This window comes from Drosophila persimilis, unplaced genomic scaffold, assembly GCF_003286085.1.
Source record: "Drosophila persimilis strain 14011-0111.01,24,50 unplaced genomic scaffold, DperRS2 tig00003933-arrow-pilon, whole genome shotgun sequence".
Taxonomy (NCBI): domain Eukaryota; kingdom Metazoa; phylum Arthropoda; class Insecta; order Diptera; family Drosophilidae; genus Drosophila; species Drosophila persimilis.
Genome location: NW_020825706.1, coordinates 332,178 through 353,169, shown reverse-complemented (window position 1 = coordinate 353,169; position 20,992 = coordinate 332,178). Strand labels below are relative to the sequence as shown.

General features: G+C 44.2%; 1 protein-coding gene across 1 annotated transcript; it reads left to right on the top strand.

Annotated features, from left to right (window-relative positions):
* The first annotated feature begins 9,186 nt into the window (after window positions 1-9,186).
* LOC6594205 (heat shock 70 kDa protein cognate 4) lies at window positions 9,187-11,430 on the top strand. Its single transcript, XM_002019628.2, has one exon. It carries the CDS (start codon window positions 9,187-9,189, stop codon window positions 11,155-11,157), a length of 1,971 nt encoding a protein of 656 aa, XP_002019664.1. The 3' UTR covers window positions 11,158-11,430.
* Window positions 11,431-20,992: the final 9,562 nt, after the last annotated feature.

Here is a 20,992-nt window from a genome sequence, read left to right as displayed (position 1 = left end):
TGCCATACTTGCAACTCTGTTGGGCATTAAACAACACTAACGTATACTTGTATAATCACTTTACTTTCCTTAACATTTTTAATTTCATCATCATCTACCACAAAGCTCCAACCCTTGCAACAAACCCCACCTTCTTTATCTTTATCTTTTCCCTTTTAATTCATTCTTTCTCTATTTTACCATCATGAAGCGCCAAAAGAGAACCTCCACCATGGAAGAAGTGTTTTAAAACACTAACCAACACTGGCATTGAAGCGGGCAAGCAAGAGCGACCCTTCTAATTCGGTTATCCCCGCTTTTCAGAAAACTTAGCCAACCGCCGGCGGGCAACATTTTCAGTTTTCCAGCTGAGAAAACACAGACAAACGCTTAGCCTCTAGTAGTCCAAGGTGCAAAAAAATACGAATAGGAGTGGAAATGGAATGAAAAAAGCGAAGGAAAAAGATGAAGCAATTCACGTAAAATTTAATGTCACACGAACCCAAAAGTGAAAGTTGCATTTGGACGAAGAAAAAGAGCACAAAAAATAAGCACACAACCGAGAGGACAAATGATGTTGGTGTAGTTAGAAAATTACTTTTACTTAGTGTCATTGAAGGACGACGGTTGGGTTTCCCCCAAGGATATTTGACAGTTGTTCCACTTTCATCTACGTTATGTGAAAATAGTTTCTCTCTCTCTGGTGCTCCATTGTTTCCATGTGAATACTTAGGAGTTCAAGGACCACAGGGAGAAAGAGTTGTATGCAGGATGGCACTCAGGTAATTCGAAAATTTGTTCTTTCCATTAAGTTTTGTGACATTCGAAATTTAAGGAATGCAAAATGTCTTCCATCGCCACATTTAATATATTTTTGGAGGCGCTCCAAATTGAATTGTGCTGCATGTGATGTCATATACTATTTGATGTCATTATTTCATGCACACTCGTACTGTCTCTGGGGTTTCGGGGCGTTCATAGTTCATGGTTCGGTTTTGGGTCAAAGCCTAGAATACCCCATCAGACTGTCGCCACAGAAGAGGAGAGCAGAGCCGGAAGAGTGACATAATGTGATAAATGATGATTTTATAATCGTTTGCATGACACAACCCACCCACTCAAAGACCCTCCTCCTCCCTCTGCATCCAGGAGCCAGTGTCCGTTTTCCTCAGTCAACTATCCTTTACAGACATGTTTCTGTCAGCCCCAGCCCCAGCCCCTGTCTCCGACTCAGCCTCAGCTCAAGTGACAGGGCCTCGGGCCCCGTCCGTGGCTGGGCCTGAGCCTGAGTTTTGCATGTAACGAGAATTTTTGGATTTTCGGCTTTGGTAGGACACGGACACTGGTCCTACGCTTGTTTCCACCTGCTGGCAGAAGTAGAAGCAGAAGCAGAAGAGTCCTTTTTGCCTACTATTTTCAAAATCCCTCTGCTCTGCTCTGCCCTGTGAGTGTCCCTCCTTCAGTTGGCAATTGTATTTCCTGTGTAGGTCCTGGAAAATGATAAATTATCGTTTGTCTACTTTCTGATGCAATATGATGTCGTCTGCTGCTGTGCATAGAGCCTTACCTTTCCCTTTCCTCGGAGACTCCTCATCTTATTCATTTTTTGATTAATTGAATTTCACATTTAGAGACAAATAGAAAATGAAATGGAAATTTCTATTTGCCCACCAGCTGTTGAGGCCAACTGTTTGTTGTGACAAGTTTTGTCGCTTCAAGTTTAAAATTGAATTATGGCCCAGAAATGTATTTAATACATATTTGATGATCAGAATGCAGTTCCCATTCCCTCAAAGAAATCTCTTATATGCATGTACGGATACATCTTCATCTGCTGAGATTCGACTGCCCATAAACGGATAGAATGTCTCCATCAATGCCACACCATTATCGTTGTCGTTGCATTAAAGTGCATTTTAAAAGTAGAGCCAATAAATATTTACTTGGCGGCATGGATGATGGGATGATGCTGGGTGAATGGGCGAGGGCTTTCCCATATCGTAATTGCAGATAAACTTTATGCCATTAACCTTACGCGTTGTCTAGTCGTACGCTCCGTGGCCCTGCCCCACTCTTTGCGCTGCAAAGTGCGCTCCCTCTTAGACTGTGCCATCAACAACTTTACATTTGCTCTCTGGCTCGTTCTCTGTCTCTCTCTCTGTAGATTCTCCAGGGTATCCTCCTCCTAACGAAGAAATATGCTGAAAGTCAGAGATGGCCCGGCCCTCCTCCTGCCACATTAAACTTGTGCGCAAACATCGGCAAAATGCATTAAACTTGGTAAATATCGTAAAAATTAATGACAACATTATGTGGCAGTCAGCGCTCTGCCACCCCCCTAGGGCCCCCCCCAGTAGGGCTGTGTGCGGTTCTGGCCAAGTTCAAACTATAAATTTTGACAGTAACCAAAGCCAAAACAAGTTAAATACTTTTAGTTTGAGGTCTGAGCCAGCTGAGAGCCTGCAGTTGATTGCCCAGTTCTTTTCAATGGTAATTGGAATTGTGATTAGTTTTCTGCGAAAATTGTTTCGTAAGTGGACGATTATGCAAATCACAGAGATGCCCTGAGCTGTGATCTCTGTGAGAGCTCCTTTTCGCACTCTCTTCAGAAGAGTATCCGTGGGAAAATCAGGACAGTATCCGGGGAAAAGGCAAACACACACAAATCCTGTCCCGCAGGAAATGACAGCAAAAGCTCTCACTGTACTATGCTGTGCTCTTCTGCGGCTCTTCTGCTGCTCTTCGCTGCTTCGTCCTGTGATGTGATGTGCTGTGGAGTGCCATGCCAGGAGTTTCAACTGTCGGACAGGAACTGTGAAATGCATTTGCGCTGCTGCCTGTTGACATTCGTTCGTCGTACAGTGAAACACAAGTACAGTGTGTGCAATTAAAGGAAATCCAGAGCTAGAGAGCGCTGATGATGATGATGGCTGGCCCATGTCCTTGGCCACTATTCGGGGGGAGGGACTGGCTGGTTGTATGTTTAGCGCCAGCATAAACAGTTGTAACAGTTGGCCATACAAGGCCTCGTGCACAGCCTGCTCTACAGCCTGGTACTGGTACTGGTACTGGTCCTGGTCGAATCCAACTCTCAGCCAAACGGTAATTACATAACAAAAGTGCATACAAACAAAGGCTGGCAGCTGACCAGATCACACCACAACAACAGCAACAGCACCAGAAACAGAATACAACAACAGAACGGAAGACCAGAACGAGAATCAGAGCCCGTACCAGCACCAGACCCAAACAACGTGCCTAGCCTGTACGGTCGCTACATCTGCATGTGGGCCAGCACTTAAATGAGTTATACAAATAATTATGCCGTGATTACGAGACCATTCCACTGACCACGTCGACACAAACAACACTCTCTGTGTATGTGTGGACAATGGCCATGTGATGAGAGTTGGCCCGAAAAGGAAAAGAGTAAACAGGCCGACGCCACACAAAGAGCATAGGGAAAAAATGCTCTGAATGAAAGATACTTTGTGCAAATAGCAACAGCACCAGCAAAGCAAAAGTTAATCATTTATTGACTAAGAGTGGGACGAAATCTCGGACTGCTAAGGATCATCATAAATCCACATTCAAGCGTCGGATAATCGGATAAGTCGGAGGTCATTCCATCCAACAAATGACGCATACGCACTGTAGTCCCGCAACACAATTGTCTGTAAACATTGCAATTTGTTACAAGCCGCAGATACGTATGAGCGTATACAGTGCGTGTCATGAGTGTAGGGAAGTTTATGCTTCCGCTAACCACAGAAAAACAATAAAATAATGTCCGCGTTTCTGTTTGAGGCAAGATTTAAATATAATATAATTTAATATATAAATTTCAAATATAGTCTCCAATTTCTAGCCATTTTTATTTTAATTTTGCAACGCACTGTCCAGTCAGGGAATCAGAACTATGGCAGAATTTCGATTTCAGCCCAAACTTCCATGCTCTTTGATGGCTCCTCTCTGTTCAAGTCCGACGCCGAGTCCGTTTTCTCGTTCAAGTCGAGTGGAGTCGCTGCTGCCATGGCCAAAGGCGTGTGATTTATAACTAATTGATGAACACAATCATGCAGCTGATGGGGCCACATGGCCCACAACTGGGTGGGCTGCTTGAACCGCGTACAGTTATGCTCAAGGTCACAGAGAAGCTCGAACGCTTGCCTCAAGGTCTCGTCGAAGAAAAGTGATGCATTGAAGCGTTTTGCTTGAATAATTTTTGCCCATAACCCAAGTTTATTATGGTCCGAAAAACTGGGGAAAATTTCAGAGCTATGGCATGGCGGCGGTGGGTATGAAGTTTGTGTCATGACCGTGTTGGGGTTCACGCTTAAATGGCGTACACACGCATTTCCGTTTCCGGCATTTTTGGTAATCAATTCGAAATTCGGTTTTTATGTCGCCCTTTTGTTGTTCCTGTGGTTGTTGCTTAGCTTTTGTTTTTAATTGATGAATAAATTTAATTGAACTAAATGGATTTTGGGGGCATTGCCTAATGGCTTTACGATCTCCCACACAGCCCCACTGCCAAACACGCACTCACTTAACCCTTTTGCAGCAGCGACCTTTTCGCATTTGTATTTGTTTGGTATCTGGCAGGGGGGCACAACAAAATGGCTGCCTAAAATGTCCAGAAATGGCCAAAAGTGGCCAGATGGCAACGTATTTTAATTGAATTTCAATTGATTGCAAAAATATTCCATTTGGTGGCGGCAGTCCAAATTTCATTTTAATTAATTAGAATTGATAACAATAACGAACTGTGTGCCACTACCACTGTCCCCTCCCGCTTTCCCTCTAACTAATAGATGCCTTTAATGGCATTGTTTTTTGAAGCAGTTGGGGCAGGAGTCCCGCCGTTGAATCAAGATTCAGTCATTAAATTATATTTAGGATCCAAGGCCAAGGCTAGCTTGGGGGCAATATTGATTGAAAGTGCCCGAGATATAGCCCAGATATCAGTTTAACCAAATTGATTTTGTGGTTGGATAATAATTCAATCAAAAATCATGCAAGATATTCAATTAATTGCAAAATAAGCAGAATATTTGAGCGATTAAAACAGGTTTTTAGTTGGCATCAGAGTTTTTATATTATGATGATACAATTTATCTGCGCAGAGACCCAATACCATTTTATATGGAAGAGAGATAAAAGACAGATAACAAAAACTGATGCATTTCCCGATCCATATGTTAATTAATTTAACCATTTAACTCTCTCTGTCTCTCTCATTTCTCTCTATCTCTTTACTTGCTCTATCAATTGCCCTAATTAGTGGGGGGGCGTGGCCACATTAGCAGACGGAGAGTAGAAATTGCTTAAGGGCACACGGCACAATGGCACTGTGATTGGAGCAGTAGGACCATGTCACTCCTTTCCGAAACACCATTCCATGCGTGTGGGGCAGCCAAACTATGCGACATTCCGACGCCCCAAGCCAATTAGTAGAGGGAGCTGACCATGCCCCACCAACAGCTGGACACCTCCTCTTAATCTGCATGGAGGGGGAGGGTGGCTCTCTGATTCTGATTGTTGCACCTGCGGCCTGGACAGCGGCATGGTGCAACCTGCTCTTTGATCAGAGAGCTCTTGATATTTGACATCCCCCCAAAGCACCCCATGGGCAGTTGGCTGGAGGAAAGCTGAGTGGCTGGACAGCGATTCCTATTCAATGCAAAGGGGAGCCAAAAGATAGAGCATATCTCGCCTGCATGTGGCTTATACAAATGTCTCGTTAGCCTGCATCTTGCATTTTCTTGAGACTTTCTCTTCCGAAAGAGGAACTTCGTGTTCAATAGCAATGTTCATTTGCTTTCCAAGCACAAAAGCTCATTATAATCCGTAACCAGGAATCTAGAACCAGGAACTGTATCGGTATCTATGTGCAATGCATTCGAATGTAAGCAAGATACGCCTTAGCTGGTGTTACGGGGCCATAAACTAAACTGTCACCGATTTTCGGGGGCGGTGGTAGAGAGAGAGAATTGAGCATGCCACACGACATGGCCTGTACGGGCCTGTAGGCCAAATATCCTGCTGCACACATATTTGCCGACAAGTTGGCAAACTGCAGGAGATTGGGGTGGCCGGGGCAGGGGCAGGGGCAGGTTCTGGGTTTCTGAGTCGAGGCCAGAGCCTGGGCATGTGTCAGCCCTTTGTGCTAATGCAATTTAGTGTCTCCTGCAGCAAATGAACCTTGATTATGTGTTTATTAGACACCAATTTACGCCTGCTGCACCAATGTTGCAACTTGCCACGAACCCACACCGTCTCTGCCGGATCTTATGCTCGAAGGCATGTATTTAAATTCCACACCATTGTCATAAGTATTGCTGGTCGGCTAATCACATTGATGCATATACAAAATGTAAATTAATTTTTGCCTCCAAGCCATTGGTCTCTCGGTCTCGAATTAATGTCAAACTATCCGAATGTCGGCCTGCCTCTCAATCTGTCTGCTTATCGGTACCTATTCAATGGCAATTAGTATGATAATTCTGATCAAAGAGTGTCGTGCTGTCTCGGATGGGCTGGCATTGAAGATATTCACTGACTTGATTTAATGATAATGAATTTGATTATTCTGCCACAATATATTGTCCATATTAAAATACTACATATTTCCTGGGGCTGTTCAAAATTAATTAACTGTAGGGTTATGCCACACTAAAAACAAAAGAAAATTATAATCTAATCAAATGAGAACATATACATATATTTTTAACGAGTGAATCCTTTGGAAGAAAGTTTTGTGTCCACTAACAAGGGCTATTAACCCGAAAAGTCTTGACTTTATGGCCATTATATGTACTGGGTCCTAACTACAGGAGGAGGAGGTCCTTGCCCAAAAAGCAAACACAATTACACTCACGCACTGAAATTTATTTACAGTCCATAAAGTAGATACCCGTTCCATATAGTGTCTCCTGTTAGTTTACATACCTCAAAGGCATTAATTATTTATGAAACTGAGACAACCAGAATGATACACAGAGGTAGAGTGAGAGAGAGAGGAATGTCTATAAAATGACAGGCAAATGCCGTAAACACGAAAGGTTTTGAAATTCAAGCAAGTGAAAGCGGCAGTGGCGGCCGTGACAACCGTTGGACAACAGTAATTAAAGGCTATAATAAAGCTAACATTACAACGCAGAAAGAACGAGAGGGAAAAGGGATAGAGAGAGAGAGAGAGAGAGAGAGGGGGGGATGTAGGGATGTAGGGATGGAGACACATGTCAGTTGTCAACGCAGCAATTTGACAGGACCCCAGAATACATACCGGGGAATGGGAAAAGGACCACAAAAACGAAGCCAAATGCTGACCAAGACAAACCATTAGGGCAGGATAGATGCAAAATATATGTACATATGTATGTATATGCAGATTGTACAGTGCGTTACGGCACAATAGGGCACTAAGGAATTTGATATGATTTGACGTAAAAAACTAAATCAGTTCCACATTTTAACTTCAAATATTCCATAAGATTTCTATCCATTCAGCTATGAATCGTTGAATCCACGCTGTAAATTCTTTTAATGCTATGCAACGCACTGTATCGCCATCCATATACGCACATATGTGGCAACTTTAGATGCTTCAGATACTTGTATTCTTGAGCACTTTGGCTTTGTAGATTTTATGTCTTGCGGCCTGCATTATAAAATTAGTGGCATCGCCTAAATGTGGTAAGCAGACATCGTATAGGGAGAGGGAGTGTAGAGGGGTGGTGGGATAGACCCTCCGGGCAACCGCACAAAGAACACTTGCTTCCATCCTCCTGTCTCTGTCTCTGTTAATGACATTTGTTTGGAATTTCACACAAACCGTCAAATTATGGCACAAACTTATGGGTTCACGTGAGTATGTGCGTTTGTGGGGCTTATATTTATTTAAATCAATAGAACGCTTAGCGTAGTAAAACTTGCATCTAATTTTAACATATATAAATGATTTTAATGGAATTTTCCTGTATAAATCCCAAATGTTTTCGCTATGTAAAGTGGCTCCAACTTCTTGCTCTCTCTCTCTTTCTCTGCATCTCTCTCTTTGAATTAGTTTAGAGTGCGTTTTAGTGTCATTAGTTAAATATTCATTAGCTGGAATTCATAAATAGCTTTACACTTAAAGCGTACCAACATCCCATAATGCATTTAATCGTTTCGATTCGATTCATTTCGATTCGTTGACTGCAGTTATCATTAATTGTTGACCATTTATTGCGTCATAATTGCTGAAATTAATATCAATAATTGATATGTTTGCGTTGCGGCTATTATACGTGTAAATTAATTGAAAGGCACTAACCATAACTTAAGGCTTTGGCAATTTCCAAAACCCAAGAAATCAGGTATGGAATTTTGGGCGCATGGAAGCATGAACTGAAAGTGCGAATGGACACAAGGAAAAGATTTGAATTCAATGGTATTTGTGTAGGTGTTTACGATTCGCAATTGGACTGATGTTTGAATTTGAGCGCATGAAAATGTGGACATTCTTTGTCTATAGCACACTATAAGCACTTTCTGATGAGCGGAAATTTATAAACCAATATTGGTTCCCGAACAAAGGGGACATTGTTCATATAAAAATACCAAAGTTCCGCAGATAATTACCCTTTATGGGATTTTTCAGGCGATGAATGTGTCATAACAACCCTGTTCCTAACAGTAACTTTCATTTCTATCGGTCGAACAGCTGCTCTTGGAGAAATCAGGTATGGAATTTTGGGCGCATGGAAGCATGAACTGAAAGTGCGAATGGACACAAGGAAAAGATTTGAATTTCGATCCATGTCGATGAGCAAGCCGTTCAATGGTTCTGTAGGTGTTTACGATTCGCAATTGGACTAATGTTTGAATTTGAGCGCATGAAAATGTGGACATTCTTTGTCTATAGCACAAATAAGCACTTTCTAATGAGCGGAAATTTATAAACCAATATTGGTTCCCGAACAAAGGGGACATTGTTCATATAAAAATACCAAAGTTCCGCAAATAATTACCCGTTATGGGATTTTTCAGGCGATGAAAGTGTCATAACAACCCTGTTCCTAACAGTAACTTTCATTTCTATCGGTCGAACAGCTGCTCTTGGAGAAACTGCTCAATGTCAGTTTCTTTTTCATTCAAACAACATTTAATTTATTTAATCGAAACTAGCAAATAATTATTGTTGCCTTATTTTTTGCACATAAGATGTCTGAAGCACCTGCTATTGGTATTGATTTGGGCACAACTCACTGCTGTGTGGGTGTGTTCCAGAATGGCAAGGTCGAGATCATTGCCAACGACCAGGGTAATCGTACCACATCATCCTATGTTGCCTTCACGGACACGGCGCGCTTGATTGGTGATGCCGCCAAGAACCTGGTGACGGTGAACCCAAACCAGAGGATCTTCGATTCGAAGCGTCTGATTGGTCGCAAGTTTAAGGATTCTGCTGTCCAGGCTGACATGAAGTACTGGCCCTTCGATGTGGTCAGTGTAGACGGCAAGCCCAAGATTGAGGTTACGTACAAGGACGAGAAGAAGACCTTCTTCGCCGAGGAGATCTCTGCCATGGTGTTGACCAAAATGAAGGAGACCGCCGAGGAGTACCTGGGCAAGACGGTGACCAAAGCTGTCATCTCTGTGCCAGCCCACTTCAACGACTCGCAGCGTCAGGCTACCAAGGATGCCGGTACCATCGCCGGTTTGAAAGTCCTGCGTATCATCAACGAGCCCACGGCCGCTGCAATCGCCTATGGCCTGGACAAGAAGGCTGTTGGTGGGCGCAACGTGCTTATTTTCGATCTGGGTGGCGGTACCTTCGATGTGTCCATTCTTTCGATCAATGATGGCATCTTCAAGGTCAAATCTACGGCCGGTGATACCCATCTTGGTGGTGAGGATTTCGACAACCGTCTAGTGACCCACTTTGTGCAGGAGTTCAATCGCAATCACAAGAAGGACCTGACCAGCAACAAGTGTGCTCTGCGTCGTCTGCGCACCGCCTGCGAGCGCGCAAAGCGCACCCTCTCATCGTCCACTCTGGCCAGAGTTGAGATTGACTCTCTGTTCGAGGGTACCGATTTCTACACCTCGATCACTCGTGCCAGTTTCGAGGAGCTGAACGCCGATCTGTTCCGCAGCACCATGGATCCCGTGGAGAAGGCTCTGCGTGACGCCAAGCTGGACAAGTCGGCCATCCACGACATTGTGTTGGTCGGTGGCTCCACCCGTATTCCCAAGGTGCAGCGCTTGCTCCAGGATCTGTTCAACGGCAAGGAGCTGAACAAGTCGATTGATCCCGATGAGGCTGTTGCCTATGGCGCCGCCGTCCAGGCCGCCATCTTGCATGGCGATAAGTCGAAGGAGCTGCAGAAGGTCCTGTTGGTCGATGTTATCCCTCTGTCTCTGGGTATCGAGACTGCCGGCGGTGTGATGAACGTGCTGATCGAGCGCAACACCAGCCTGCCTGCACAGACGGAGTTTTTCACCAGCTACTTGAACAACCCGGCTGGTGTACCAATCCAAGTTTATGAAGTCGAGTGCGGCATGAACAAGCAGAACAATCTCCTTGGCAAGTTCCAGGTATTGGGCACCCCTCCAGCAAATCGGCGGGGACGCGGCATGCCCTCGATCCAGGTCACATTCAACATTGATCTCAACGGCATCCTGTACGTCACTGCCAACTGTACCGTCAACATGGAGAAGACGATCACCGTCACCAAGGAAAAGGGTCGTCTCTCCCAGGAGGATATCAAGCGCATGGTCAACGAGGCCGAGAATTACCGCAAAGAGGACAAGAAGCAGAACGAGACTATCTCCGCCAAGCACGGCCTCGAGTCGTACTGCTTCAACATGAAGGCCACCATCGACGAGTACAGTCTAAGGACCAAGATCGCCGATTCTGACCTCACCGTCATCCTGGACAGGTGCAACGGGGCCATCAAGTGGCTGGATGCCAAACAGCTGGCCCGTAAGGAGGAATACGAGCACTATCAGAAATTGCTCGAGAGTCTCTGCAACCCGATCATCACCAAGCTGTGGCAGAGCGCTGGCCCTGTTCCTGGTGGCATGCGGTATGCCGGCGGTATGCCCGGTGCTCTCGGTGCAGCTGGAGATGGTGCTCCCTGTGCCGGTGCCGGGATCGGCCGTGGCCCCACCATCGAGCAGGGCAACTAAACACCACCCACGCTCCATATTCTCAAACACACCAAAAATACATCAGTTCTCTTACGTAGAAACAACATAACCACTATAAGAGCTATAAATATGGACTCTAAATTAGAAATTCAATCAAATCAAACCAAAACACGACGGCTGCTTCTTTGAGGAACATAAAACAATTACAGCGCTTATCATAACAGAACCAAACCAACCATACATAACTAACCAACCTACATAACTAATACATACATATATATAGTATTATCATCGATCGATCACCCACAAAAACATTATTTGCTCATATGTAATTAAATTCAATAAATTAATTTTAAAATCCGAAAAAATATATCTATAGGTAAATGCATTTATTCTTATTATTGCTTTAAAAGCCATTAACTTTTCTCACTGTACGTTGGCTCTGTATATGTACTGTTGCCCACTGTCTTATATGGTAAATTCCCCTCTGTAGTTTTTGTGTTTTTGGGGTGGAGAAAACACATGTTTACGACGCTCCAATCCAGCTCTACCTGACGCAACAACTCCTTGAGAGTGATTACTGTCAGAGGGATGGTATCTTACTCCTGGATTCGGATTTCTTGCTCTCCGAGCTAATCTAATATTACACGTACTCCCTGTGATCCATCATCCGTATTCTGTTCAGTCGCCTAATAAACTGCAATTATGCGAAAGCCACAAAATGATGAAAGAACATTAGGAGGTCACATAACGCTTGGATGTCCGTCCTATGCGTCTGTCTGGGGGGCACATTGCTCATTTTAATGACCGACGAGAAATGAACTTTTGCCACGTGATTTGGCATACATCCTGCCACATCCTGGCAGCCCCAACCTGTGGTCCCCCTGGACCCAGAGTCACATCAATAGATAATTTTTCATAATTAATGCGTACGTCAGGACGTGGTGGCCACACGCTTTGCGGTTTATTCAGAGGATACTCATGAAATGTGCCATGGAAATGAATCATTTTGTGGTGTGTTGATTGTCAGAAGAGCTGTCTTCGGTATTTCCAAACTGCAAATCAGTTCTTTGTTCATAATTTTCTTTGGAAAATTCCTGGCTTTTTCTTCTTCTATTTTGCAAGAGTATTTTTAATGTATTAAGCCAATTAAGGCACTGACAGACAGTCTGTGAAATGTGTTAAGCTGTTGTCCAGACCTTCAGCAGGATAACCAGAGAGACCAGGATGTCCTGTCGTGTCCCGTGTCCCGTGTTCTGTGTCCTGTCCTTTTCTCTGCTCGACCTACAACAAGATTAATTTGGGTGCAAGCTGTCTTCTGTGTTTCATTAAACAGATTTGGTTCTATTTACTTATACACTTAAAATAGATTGCAAAATATTTTCATCAGCTTCAGCTCTGAGGATGAAAATTTAATTGAAATTCCTTTGGCCATGCCCTAGCCATATCCTATGCGTTCCGTCTGCCTCCTTGAGGTGACAATTTAAGCACGCTCAATGCCATCAGATAATGAAGTTGATTGTGGCATCTTCTTGGTCGTTTTCCACCCAGCTCCTGCCCCTGCCCGTGCTCCTGCTCTGCCCAGTTTTCGTTTCGCTTTGCATCCATCTAGCCATCTAGCCATCCATCCATCCATCAATCGCAGGCGCAGGCACAGGCACAGGCACAGGCGACTGCTTCCTGGGCCTTCCAGTCTGCTCCTAGTATATAGAGTAGCAGCCATGCCGCATCTCGTGTTGAGATGTTGCCGTTGTTGTCCTCATTCTTCATCCTTCTCGGTCCTTTTCTCTTGCCAGTCCTTTCTCCGTTGTTCTTGTTGCACTTTGCTCTGACATTTTGAGTTTATGGCATATTTGCATTATAACTCTGCCTCCTGCCTCTGAGTCCTCGTCCTGTTCAATCCTTTCAGCTCTACACACACACATGTGTGTGTGTGCGTATGCCACTGTGTCCCTTCCACTGTGGCCCTGTTTCATGGGTGCACTTGAACAATGACGTTGACTTTGTCGTTGAGGTTCCCATGAATGCATATGGGCCATGGGCCAGAGTTCTGGGTTCTGGCTTCTCGGTCCTGGGTCCTGTGACCCCCCGCACTGCTCTCGACTCCTGCTGACGCAGCTGTTAACAAGGCAAATAACAACGCATGCTTGCATAAAAATTATGCAAAGGCTTAACAACCCAAAACTATTTCGTACACCCCCTCGTCTCCCCGCACACACCCAGGCTTTAATTGGTCAATTTTGTTGCAGTCTCTCCTAACCCATTGACATCATCTACGGAGAGGGGAATATTCTTATGAATTTGAGCTCTCCGTCTCTGGTGGCCTCTGCCTTAGTTTGTCATCAGCAGAATGACTATCTATTCATTACTGGGGGGGTGGGCAATCTCTTTCAGTTCAATTCTGACACGTTTTAGGTTTCAGTGTAGCTTATGGCTCAATCAAGATTGATGTGAAATCGCCTTGAATGGCATATCTCTCCGCTTGAGCTAAAGGCTAAGCCTTGAGCAACCTCAAAAGCTCTCGTTTTTAATCGGCTTCGGGTTTTGTAAGCCCTTGCTAAGACCCCGGATTTTGATCTAACTGAATGTCCGTCCACTCACATCATTTTTTTAATTGGAAGCAAAGATGGATAGAGATATGCATCGCGTAGAGATCCAAGACCTCAACAGCAATTTAAGTTTTTTGTTTTTCCGGATTCCTCTTTGGCTAACAAACGTGTCTGTTAACCCCAAAAATCATATGTACGAAACTTTAACATAGATGATGATGATGATGTCAAAAGCGACTGGATGCTCCCCAGTTTGTTGCAGGAACACAAGGAAGAAGCAACACAAAGTTTAACAAAGCCAGAGAGCCTGCCACAATGTCTACACTAAACCTGAATGTGTAGCAATTTGCTAAACAAGAAAATAATTGACTTGCCACAATGTGTGCCACTCCCCCACTCTTATCCCATACACAATGTTAAACATTCTTAAAGATAGAGAGCGAGAAAATTGAATTTGATGAAAGGACCATCGCGCTTTTAAGTATGCAACACTTTTTCGATGGCCACCAGCCGCTACTCCACTCTAGAGAGCGGCGGCTAATGGTGTAGAAAAACGGGTCGTCGCGTGGCATAAAAATGTATGGATGGGAGGCCGCTCAAATGAAGCTCGTGATGTGCGCTGTTGTTGCCATTTATTGCCGTTTGGATACTGATAAGTGGGTATGCTTGAGCGTCAACAATGCATGATGCTGCTGCTGGTCCTCCTTCCGTTTCCGCTCTCTCTCTCTCTCTCTCTCTGGTCTGCTCATCAACATCCCGATACCCACTGCAGCCGGCGATAAGATAAATTAATTCAAGTAGTTGGCCAGACACTAAGCCTCTCATTCTCCCCACAAGCCTCTGCCGATTCCAGTCAGTTGATGTGTGCGGGCCATAGGCCTCGGCCTCATCGAAATGAGCTTCATTTTTGCCACAGACCCCCAGCAGTGCGTGCGGCCACAGTGCCATCAAAGGGCATGCATAATGACTTGGTCCAAGGCTTATGCCGCAGCCTACTCCCGCAATGATGATGATGATGCCATGTCAACAGGCCCGAGACACGCGTCACCAATTGCCATCCCGTGATTTACCAACAGAAATTTGTGGCCATGGCAAAGGCAGTAGCAAATTGAAAGCGCGTGGCGTCCTGCCAAAAAGAAGGACATACCAAGACACCACGAGCTGCAAATTGCACTGAACGCTGGCCTAGGGGGCAGGCATTCCTTGTCAATTGGCGTGGAGGACTCATCTTCAGGAGATAATCCCACAAAAACATTTGGCCTAGCGAAACCCTGAAGGTCTCCGAGCTGAAACCCCACGAAAGCATCATTTAACACGCATGTACAACGGAATCTCCCTCCTTGGCGCAAAAGAGCAAACATGCTGAAAAGAGCCGAGACAGAGATACAGAAGGAAGAAGAGGGTGCTGGCAGGATAGACATACAGGTCTTCAAAGTCTGTTTGCTCATTAGTAACCGATGACTGAGCTTCGAGCACAGCAAACAAACAACCTCATCAGCAATCATCATTATGATCGTCTGGCCAGACAGAAATCTATCCAACGAATAGGTTCAAATATGCATATCTGTAATTTCTAATCAAACGTTAAATGAATAATTAAGCCTCAGGGCAGGATTCGGTAGCTGTCCAAAACGGAAATTGCTACCAGAGGAGAGATGATTTTTATTGCAGTTAACATTTGCTTTTTGGGGACTGCCAGTGCCCTGTCTCGCCCACAGGGATTAGAAGGCTTAACTGAATTTGAATTTGAATTAGGATTCACTCAAGTGAAGGGAGAATATCTCAACCGGGCATCTGATATCTAATGTCGGATGCCAGCATCAAGTCGTAAATTTATGATTTAACCCAAGTTTCTAGTTTCCAAATTGAAACTGCAGTAATTTTTGGCAATTACGTTGAGATTTTTTGGCGATTTAGCAGATTCACCCATTCAGTCAAAAGCCATGCCCCCCAAAATTGAGCTTCAAATCGAAGCCGGACAGAAAAAGCAACCAGAGATAGCCTTACAGGCTATGCTTTCGTGAATTTTCCAGTTAGTTTTCCGCCCAGAGCTGGGCTCTCGTCAATCGGGCGCTCTCTGACCTGCCAGCTACTTCATGTAAAATAAAGGAAAAGCCTGGGAAAACTGGACAGGACAGCAGAGACTACCCGGCAGCCCGGTAGTCCGGCAGTCTGCTGACGGATGCAGGAACTGCCTCTAGAAAAAAAGAAAAAGAAATACAAAACAAGAACAGAGTGCCTCTTCCTCGATTTCCGACGACGCACTTAACCCCAATTCCTATTCGTTTTTTAGGTAAAAAACACAAACACGAAATACAATCGAAGTTGAAGTTGGTTTTGGTTTTGCTTTTGCTTTTGGTTTAATAATTGAATGCAGTTATGGCTCATGCCTCGTGGCTCATGGCTCGTGGCTCCTCATCCATTCAGTTTGAATTTGTCTGGAAATTTCATTAAAAAGTATAATCGAAATGTTAACTGGCAGCCGAGAGGGAAGAAATAGGAAAACATAAAATTATATTTTAAGCACTCTCCGAGTGCCTCTCCTCTCTTTCGTGGCATCCTTCCCTTTTGAGAGGAGTCCAGTCTGGGAGCCCGGAGCCTGTCTAAATCGCTGGGATGCTAATGTCTGTAGAAGCGTTCCTATTTTTGGAGTTCTGCATCCACGGGCTGGATCCTGGCATCCACTTGAAGACTGCCTCTGCCCTCTGCACATGGCCTGCATAATGAATGGGAATGTGTCTAAGAGCTTTTCGCTCTACTCTCCTCTGCTCTGCGGTTGTTTTCCCAGTTTAATTTTCTTTTTTTGGTTGCGTTTTATTCTATTTTCTTTCATGTTGATTACAATGCGCAATAAAAGCGCAATTTGTGGGCATATTTGTGGGTGGGGCAGCAGATTATTCGGGAAATACCATTAGAAGGCAGTGCATAAAGGAGTGCCTAGAATGGATATAGCTTTAAATTTAGCTTGGAGTTTCGAGTACGGAAGCACTATTCCACTGTTTCCCCACTAATTACTCGAATATTTCCTCGAGTTACGCATACGCTCTGTATGGCAGGACAATGTGCATACTGATCGGTTTCAATGTTCCTTTCAGAGCTATGCAAATGGCAACACACTCGCCCGTGATTTTCGCCTTAAAATTAAAGTGGCTGACGCCGCCAGTGAAGTGGAAAGATTTCCATGTAAATTTGACTAAATTATGAGTACAAGATGCCCATCTGCATCACAAGTAACCCTTTTTGCAGAACCTTTTCTTCTCTTTTCGGTTATCAGTCACAGCTTTGAGCAGTAAATTTCGGCACAAATGAGTCGGTTCTTTGGCGTCTGGAGGCCAAGTTCAGTGTGCGATGGTTGTAGCCGTGTGTCAAGGGCATCTGGCAGCTGACTTTGACTCTGACTCTGACTCTGAGAACATCTCCTGGTCACATCCCTCGACTGACCCAACTAATTTTATGCCCATTTGCAGAGTTCTCGCTGCCTGCCTGGAGGGGCCAAAAGCTCTTTACAAAAAAAAGAAGAAAAAAAAGGAACCGAAATGTGTTAACTTTATCTAAATTGTTAAAACATTTACCAAATGACCTCACGTAGCTAAACGTGGATGGGACTGTGTGTACTTGTGTGTGTGTGTGTGTGAGATGTCCTATCGCTCGATCGTCCTGTGGCCTTTACATGTCGCCTGTCGTCCTTCCTGAAACGTGACTCCCTCTCCAGCAGCAGAGACCCAGCGTAAGTTCATTTAGATATTCTGTCCCCTGTCCCCTTTTCCTGTTCCTGTTCTGCTGTCCCCTCTCTTTATAGTATTTTGATGCACGATGCATGGTGTAACCCTTTAACTTCTTCCTGCTTTTGCTTTGCCTCCACTCATACATTTATTATGCTGATTTTTTGAAGCTCACGTATGACGTTTTCTTGTCAGTCACTTAAAGCATTACACAAATTTCATTCCCAAATTAAAGTTAGAAAGCTGCTTTTGGGGCACAAGCTTATAAGAAGATATGGAAAACACAGAGAGGCGGAGGACCAGAGCAGAAGATTCTGAAGGACAGGCCATGAGTAGCCTGTAGGACAGTACATGAGCTTAATCAAAGTAAGTAAAAGGAGCTCATGAAGGAGCTTACGGTTACTTAGGTAAGGGAATTTTTCAGTTTTTTTTATGTTTCAGTGGATCAAACGGTTTTTCGTTTATCCACATCAAAGGATAAATTTAAAAAAAATTCTTGAATTCCAAATTTGAACTAATTTTAATGCAAAAACTAGAACGGGCCAAAGCCACAGAAAAAGGTGCCAAAGTTGGGAGTTCAACAAACATTTGCATTCGGAATGCGGCAAATACGTTTACTTCCCCATGGGAAAGCAAATTCATTGACATATCTTTTCTCTCCTCTCCTCTCCCGAAACGAAACACATGCCACAAATGAGGGCCGGCCTGAAGGAATGCCAGGGAAATATTCAAAAAGTTGGTTTTTGGATGGGAGGACGATGCTCTCCCTATCTATCTATCCATCCTTTTCCCTTAGAGAAATTATGCTTTTGTAAATTGACAAGTTGACTAAATGAATGAAAAAGTGAACAAGAAAAAGTTGAAATTGTTTAAATTTCAATCGTGGTTAGCCTTTCATCATGTAAATGCCGCTCCACTTACTCATAAGTATTTGTGTGCGTGGGATCTGTGTGTTTGTGTGTTTTTGCTTAATGTTTGTTCTTGTGCAGAGAGAAAGGGAGAGAGTGAGAGAGCATTTACAAAATGTTTTTGGCCTGCGAGGCCCCCGAAAGTATGTTATAAAAATATTTTATGACATGTAAAAAGCATCAATAAAAAGAGGTTTCGTTCGGTAACCCTGTACAGTGGACACCCCCTATCCATCTACCGCCATTACTCGTACTTTTTCTCCTCCTCTTTTCCGACGCTGTTTATCGCTGGCCTCACCCTCATCCTCATTGTTGTTGCCCCCCGCGCTTTATCCCTTTTTGGCCCGCGTGGGCTCTCGTGGGTTATATTTCATGTGTGTGCTCGCTGCTGGCTTTTTTTGCCCATTGCTTTGGTTTTTGGCTTTCGGTTTTTCGGGTGCCGTTTTACGGAAAATTACATTTAAGTATGTGTTAGAATTGACGCCGTAACAGGTTGTAAATAAAGTGGAGAGCGCAATTTGTATTACATTTTGACTTTATTTGCGAATGTGCATCCTCGTATATCATTTATCATAAACGGAGTGGCTATGCCAGTGACCCCTGTGTGTGTGTGTCCCGAAAGGTCAAAGGATAAGCAATAAATTGATTGCCGTTACATCGAGTTATCCCCGACTACTGGCCCCCGTTAATCATTTGACTTTGGAGTTTCCCCTTTGAATTATGCATAAACCCCAAACGCGATTAAAGTTTTCGGGGCTCGGGGTTTCGGCCACCGCAGATGTAATTAATCCGATTTTCCTGTGGGAAAAATGCATCAGACAAAATTGGGTAAAAAATCTCGTTAAAAGTTTCGGAAATAAATTTTATATACTCAAACGCACTGCTAATATGATAAAACACAGAAAGGAGCAGCGGAGGGGTTCGACAGACGCCCAAAAAAAGTATTTTGATAAGCCGCTTACAACACCCGACCCTCCTCCCTCGTTTCCTGCCGTTTTTTTTCATGATGTCACAAACGGCAGCATTTGTGACCATTTTTCGTGGGGGGGATAACTTTTTCATGTGCATTTCGAACTTTTGTTTTCGTTTTTGGGCTAATTGTCAGTGCAAAGCCGCAAGCGGCATGGCAAACTTTTTCCGCTCTCAAATTTTTCTTTTTCTTGTCCTGTTTTTTTGTGTGTTTCCGAGTAACTGTAAAGTAGAAATTAATTTCACTGTAAATGCACATAATCAAGTGTGTGCGTGAGGCAAAAAAAAAGATGATAAAGCGGCTCTGAGGCTCTTGAGGCAATCAGGGGCAAGAGGCAGAGGCAGAGGCAGCGGCAGAGGCAAGACGTAGAGTGCAGAAGCCGTAGACCAACTCCATCAACACCATGCAAAAACTTTCACAACGAGAGCAAACACGAAAGAGAGATAGATACAGAAGGCAGAGGAAAATAGAGAACGAGTGGGAGAAAGATAGATATATAGCAGGCAGCGATACGGCGGGAGTGGGAGTGGGAGTTCGAGCGAAAGAGTAACAGACACACAAAAAGATGAAGCACTTCAGAGCAGACATTCCGCGGGTGGGTTTGGTTCGGTTCGGATCTTAATGAAAAGGCAATCTCATCTGCTTGTCTGCTGGATGCTCCAGACATCCCAGAAAGGGCGCAGAGTGCATCAGCCATGAAGAGGGAAATGCTTAATTGAAAAAAAATTATGCAGACTGTGAAATTAATGTGAGTTGCAGGCAGAGTGGCAGAGTTGAGATTTGTACAAACCACACAAAAGGGAGATGGAGTTGGAGCTGCAGCAGCACTCAAGAGCGGTTTCCCCCGGAACCGGGGGCTAATATCAAGTATGCGCCGCATGTGACGGGTCATGAATATTCAAGTGACCAAGCGATAGAACTTCAAAGAACTTAAGCAATCAATCAGGCTACCCAAAAACTGCAGATCCACCCCCGAAAACTGCTTCGACTCGACTTAATCAAGCCAATAAACTTCATTTAAGAAAGAGAACTCTCTCTCTCTCTCTTCGACAGGGAATGGGGGAGCGGTAAGCGGGAAGCAAAAGGCAGCAGCTGGTTGAAACTATAACAAGCTCTTCATCATGGTCAACAACTTGACTCCTCAGTGGATGGAAAACAAGAGAAAACACCGAGGAGAACACAGGGAATAGAGAATAAGAGCCCGACACTGGAAACACTGTTCATAATCTATGCTAATTTTCGCCTTCTCTATGGCCAAGAGATTGTCGGACAGTTTTCATTTCTCTACACACAAAAAAACACAAGAAGTAGAAAGTGGCATTAAAATTAATGAAGTTGCGACCAGCAACAACAGAAGCAGGACTCTACTGTAGTCCTGGTTTCGCCATTGCGGAGCAAAGGAAAGCAAAATCTTAATCGTGATCTTATTACGCGCGTTAATTACGAAATACAGCAAAAACATGAAAGAAATGGGAACAGCCAGGACTTGCAGCGGGATTCCACTGGCTGTCTGGTTTATGGCTAAAGCGAGAAAAATTAAGATGCCACGGAATGGAAAATGGAGGCAAGGAAAAATAGACGGGTGCATAGATAAGCAAACTGCAATCTAGCACATTTTGCGGGTTGTTTCTCTCCCTCCGTTTTGTTTTTGCCTCTTTGCTGTTGCTGTTGCACAAGTTTTATGACCCGCTGAGCAACATTGTTGCCACTGGCCATTTTTCATTA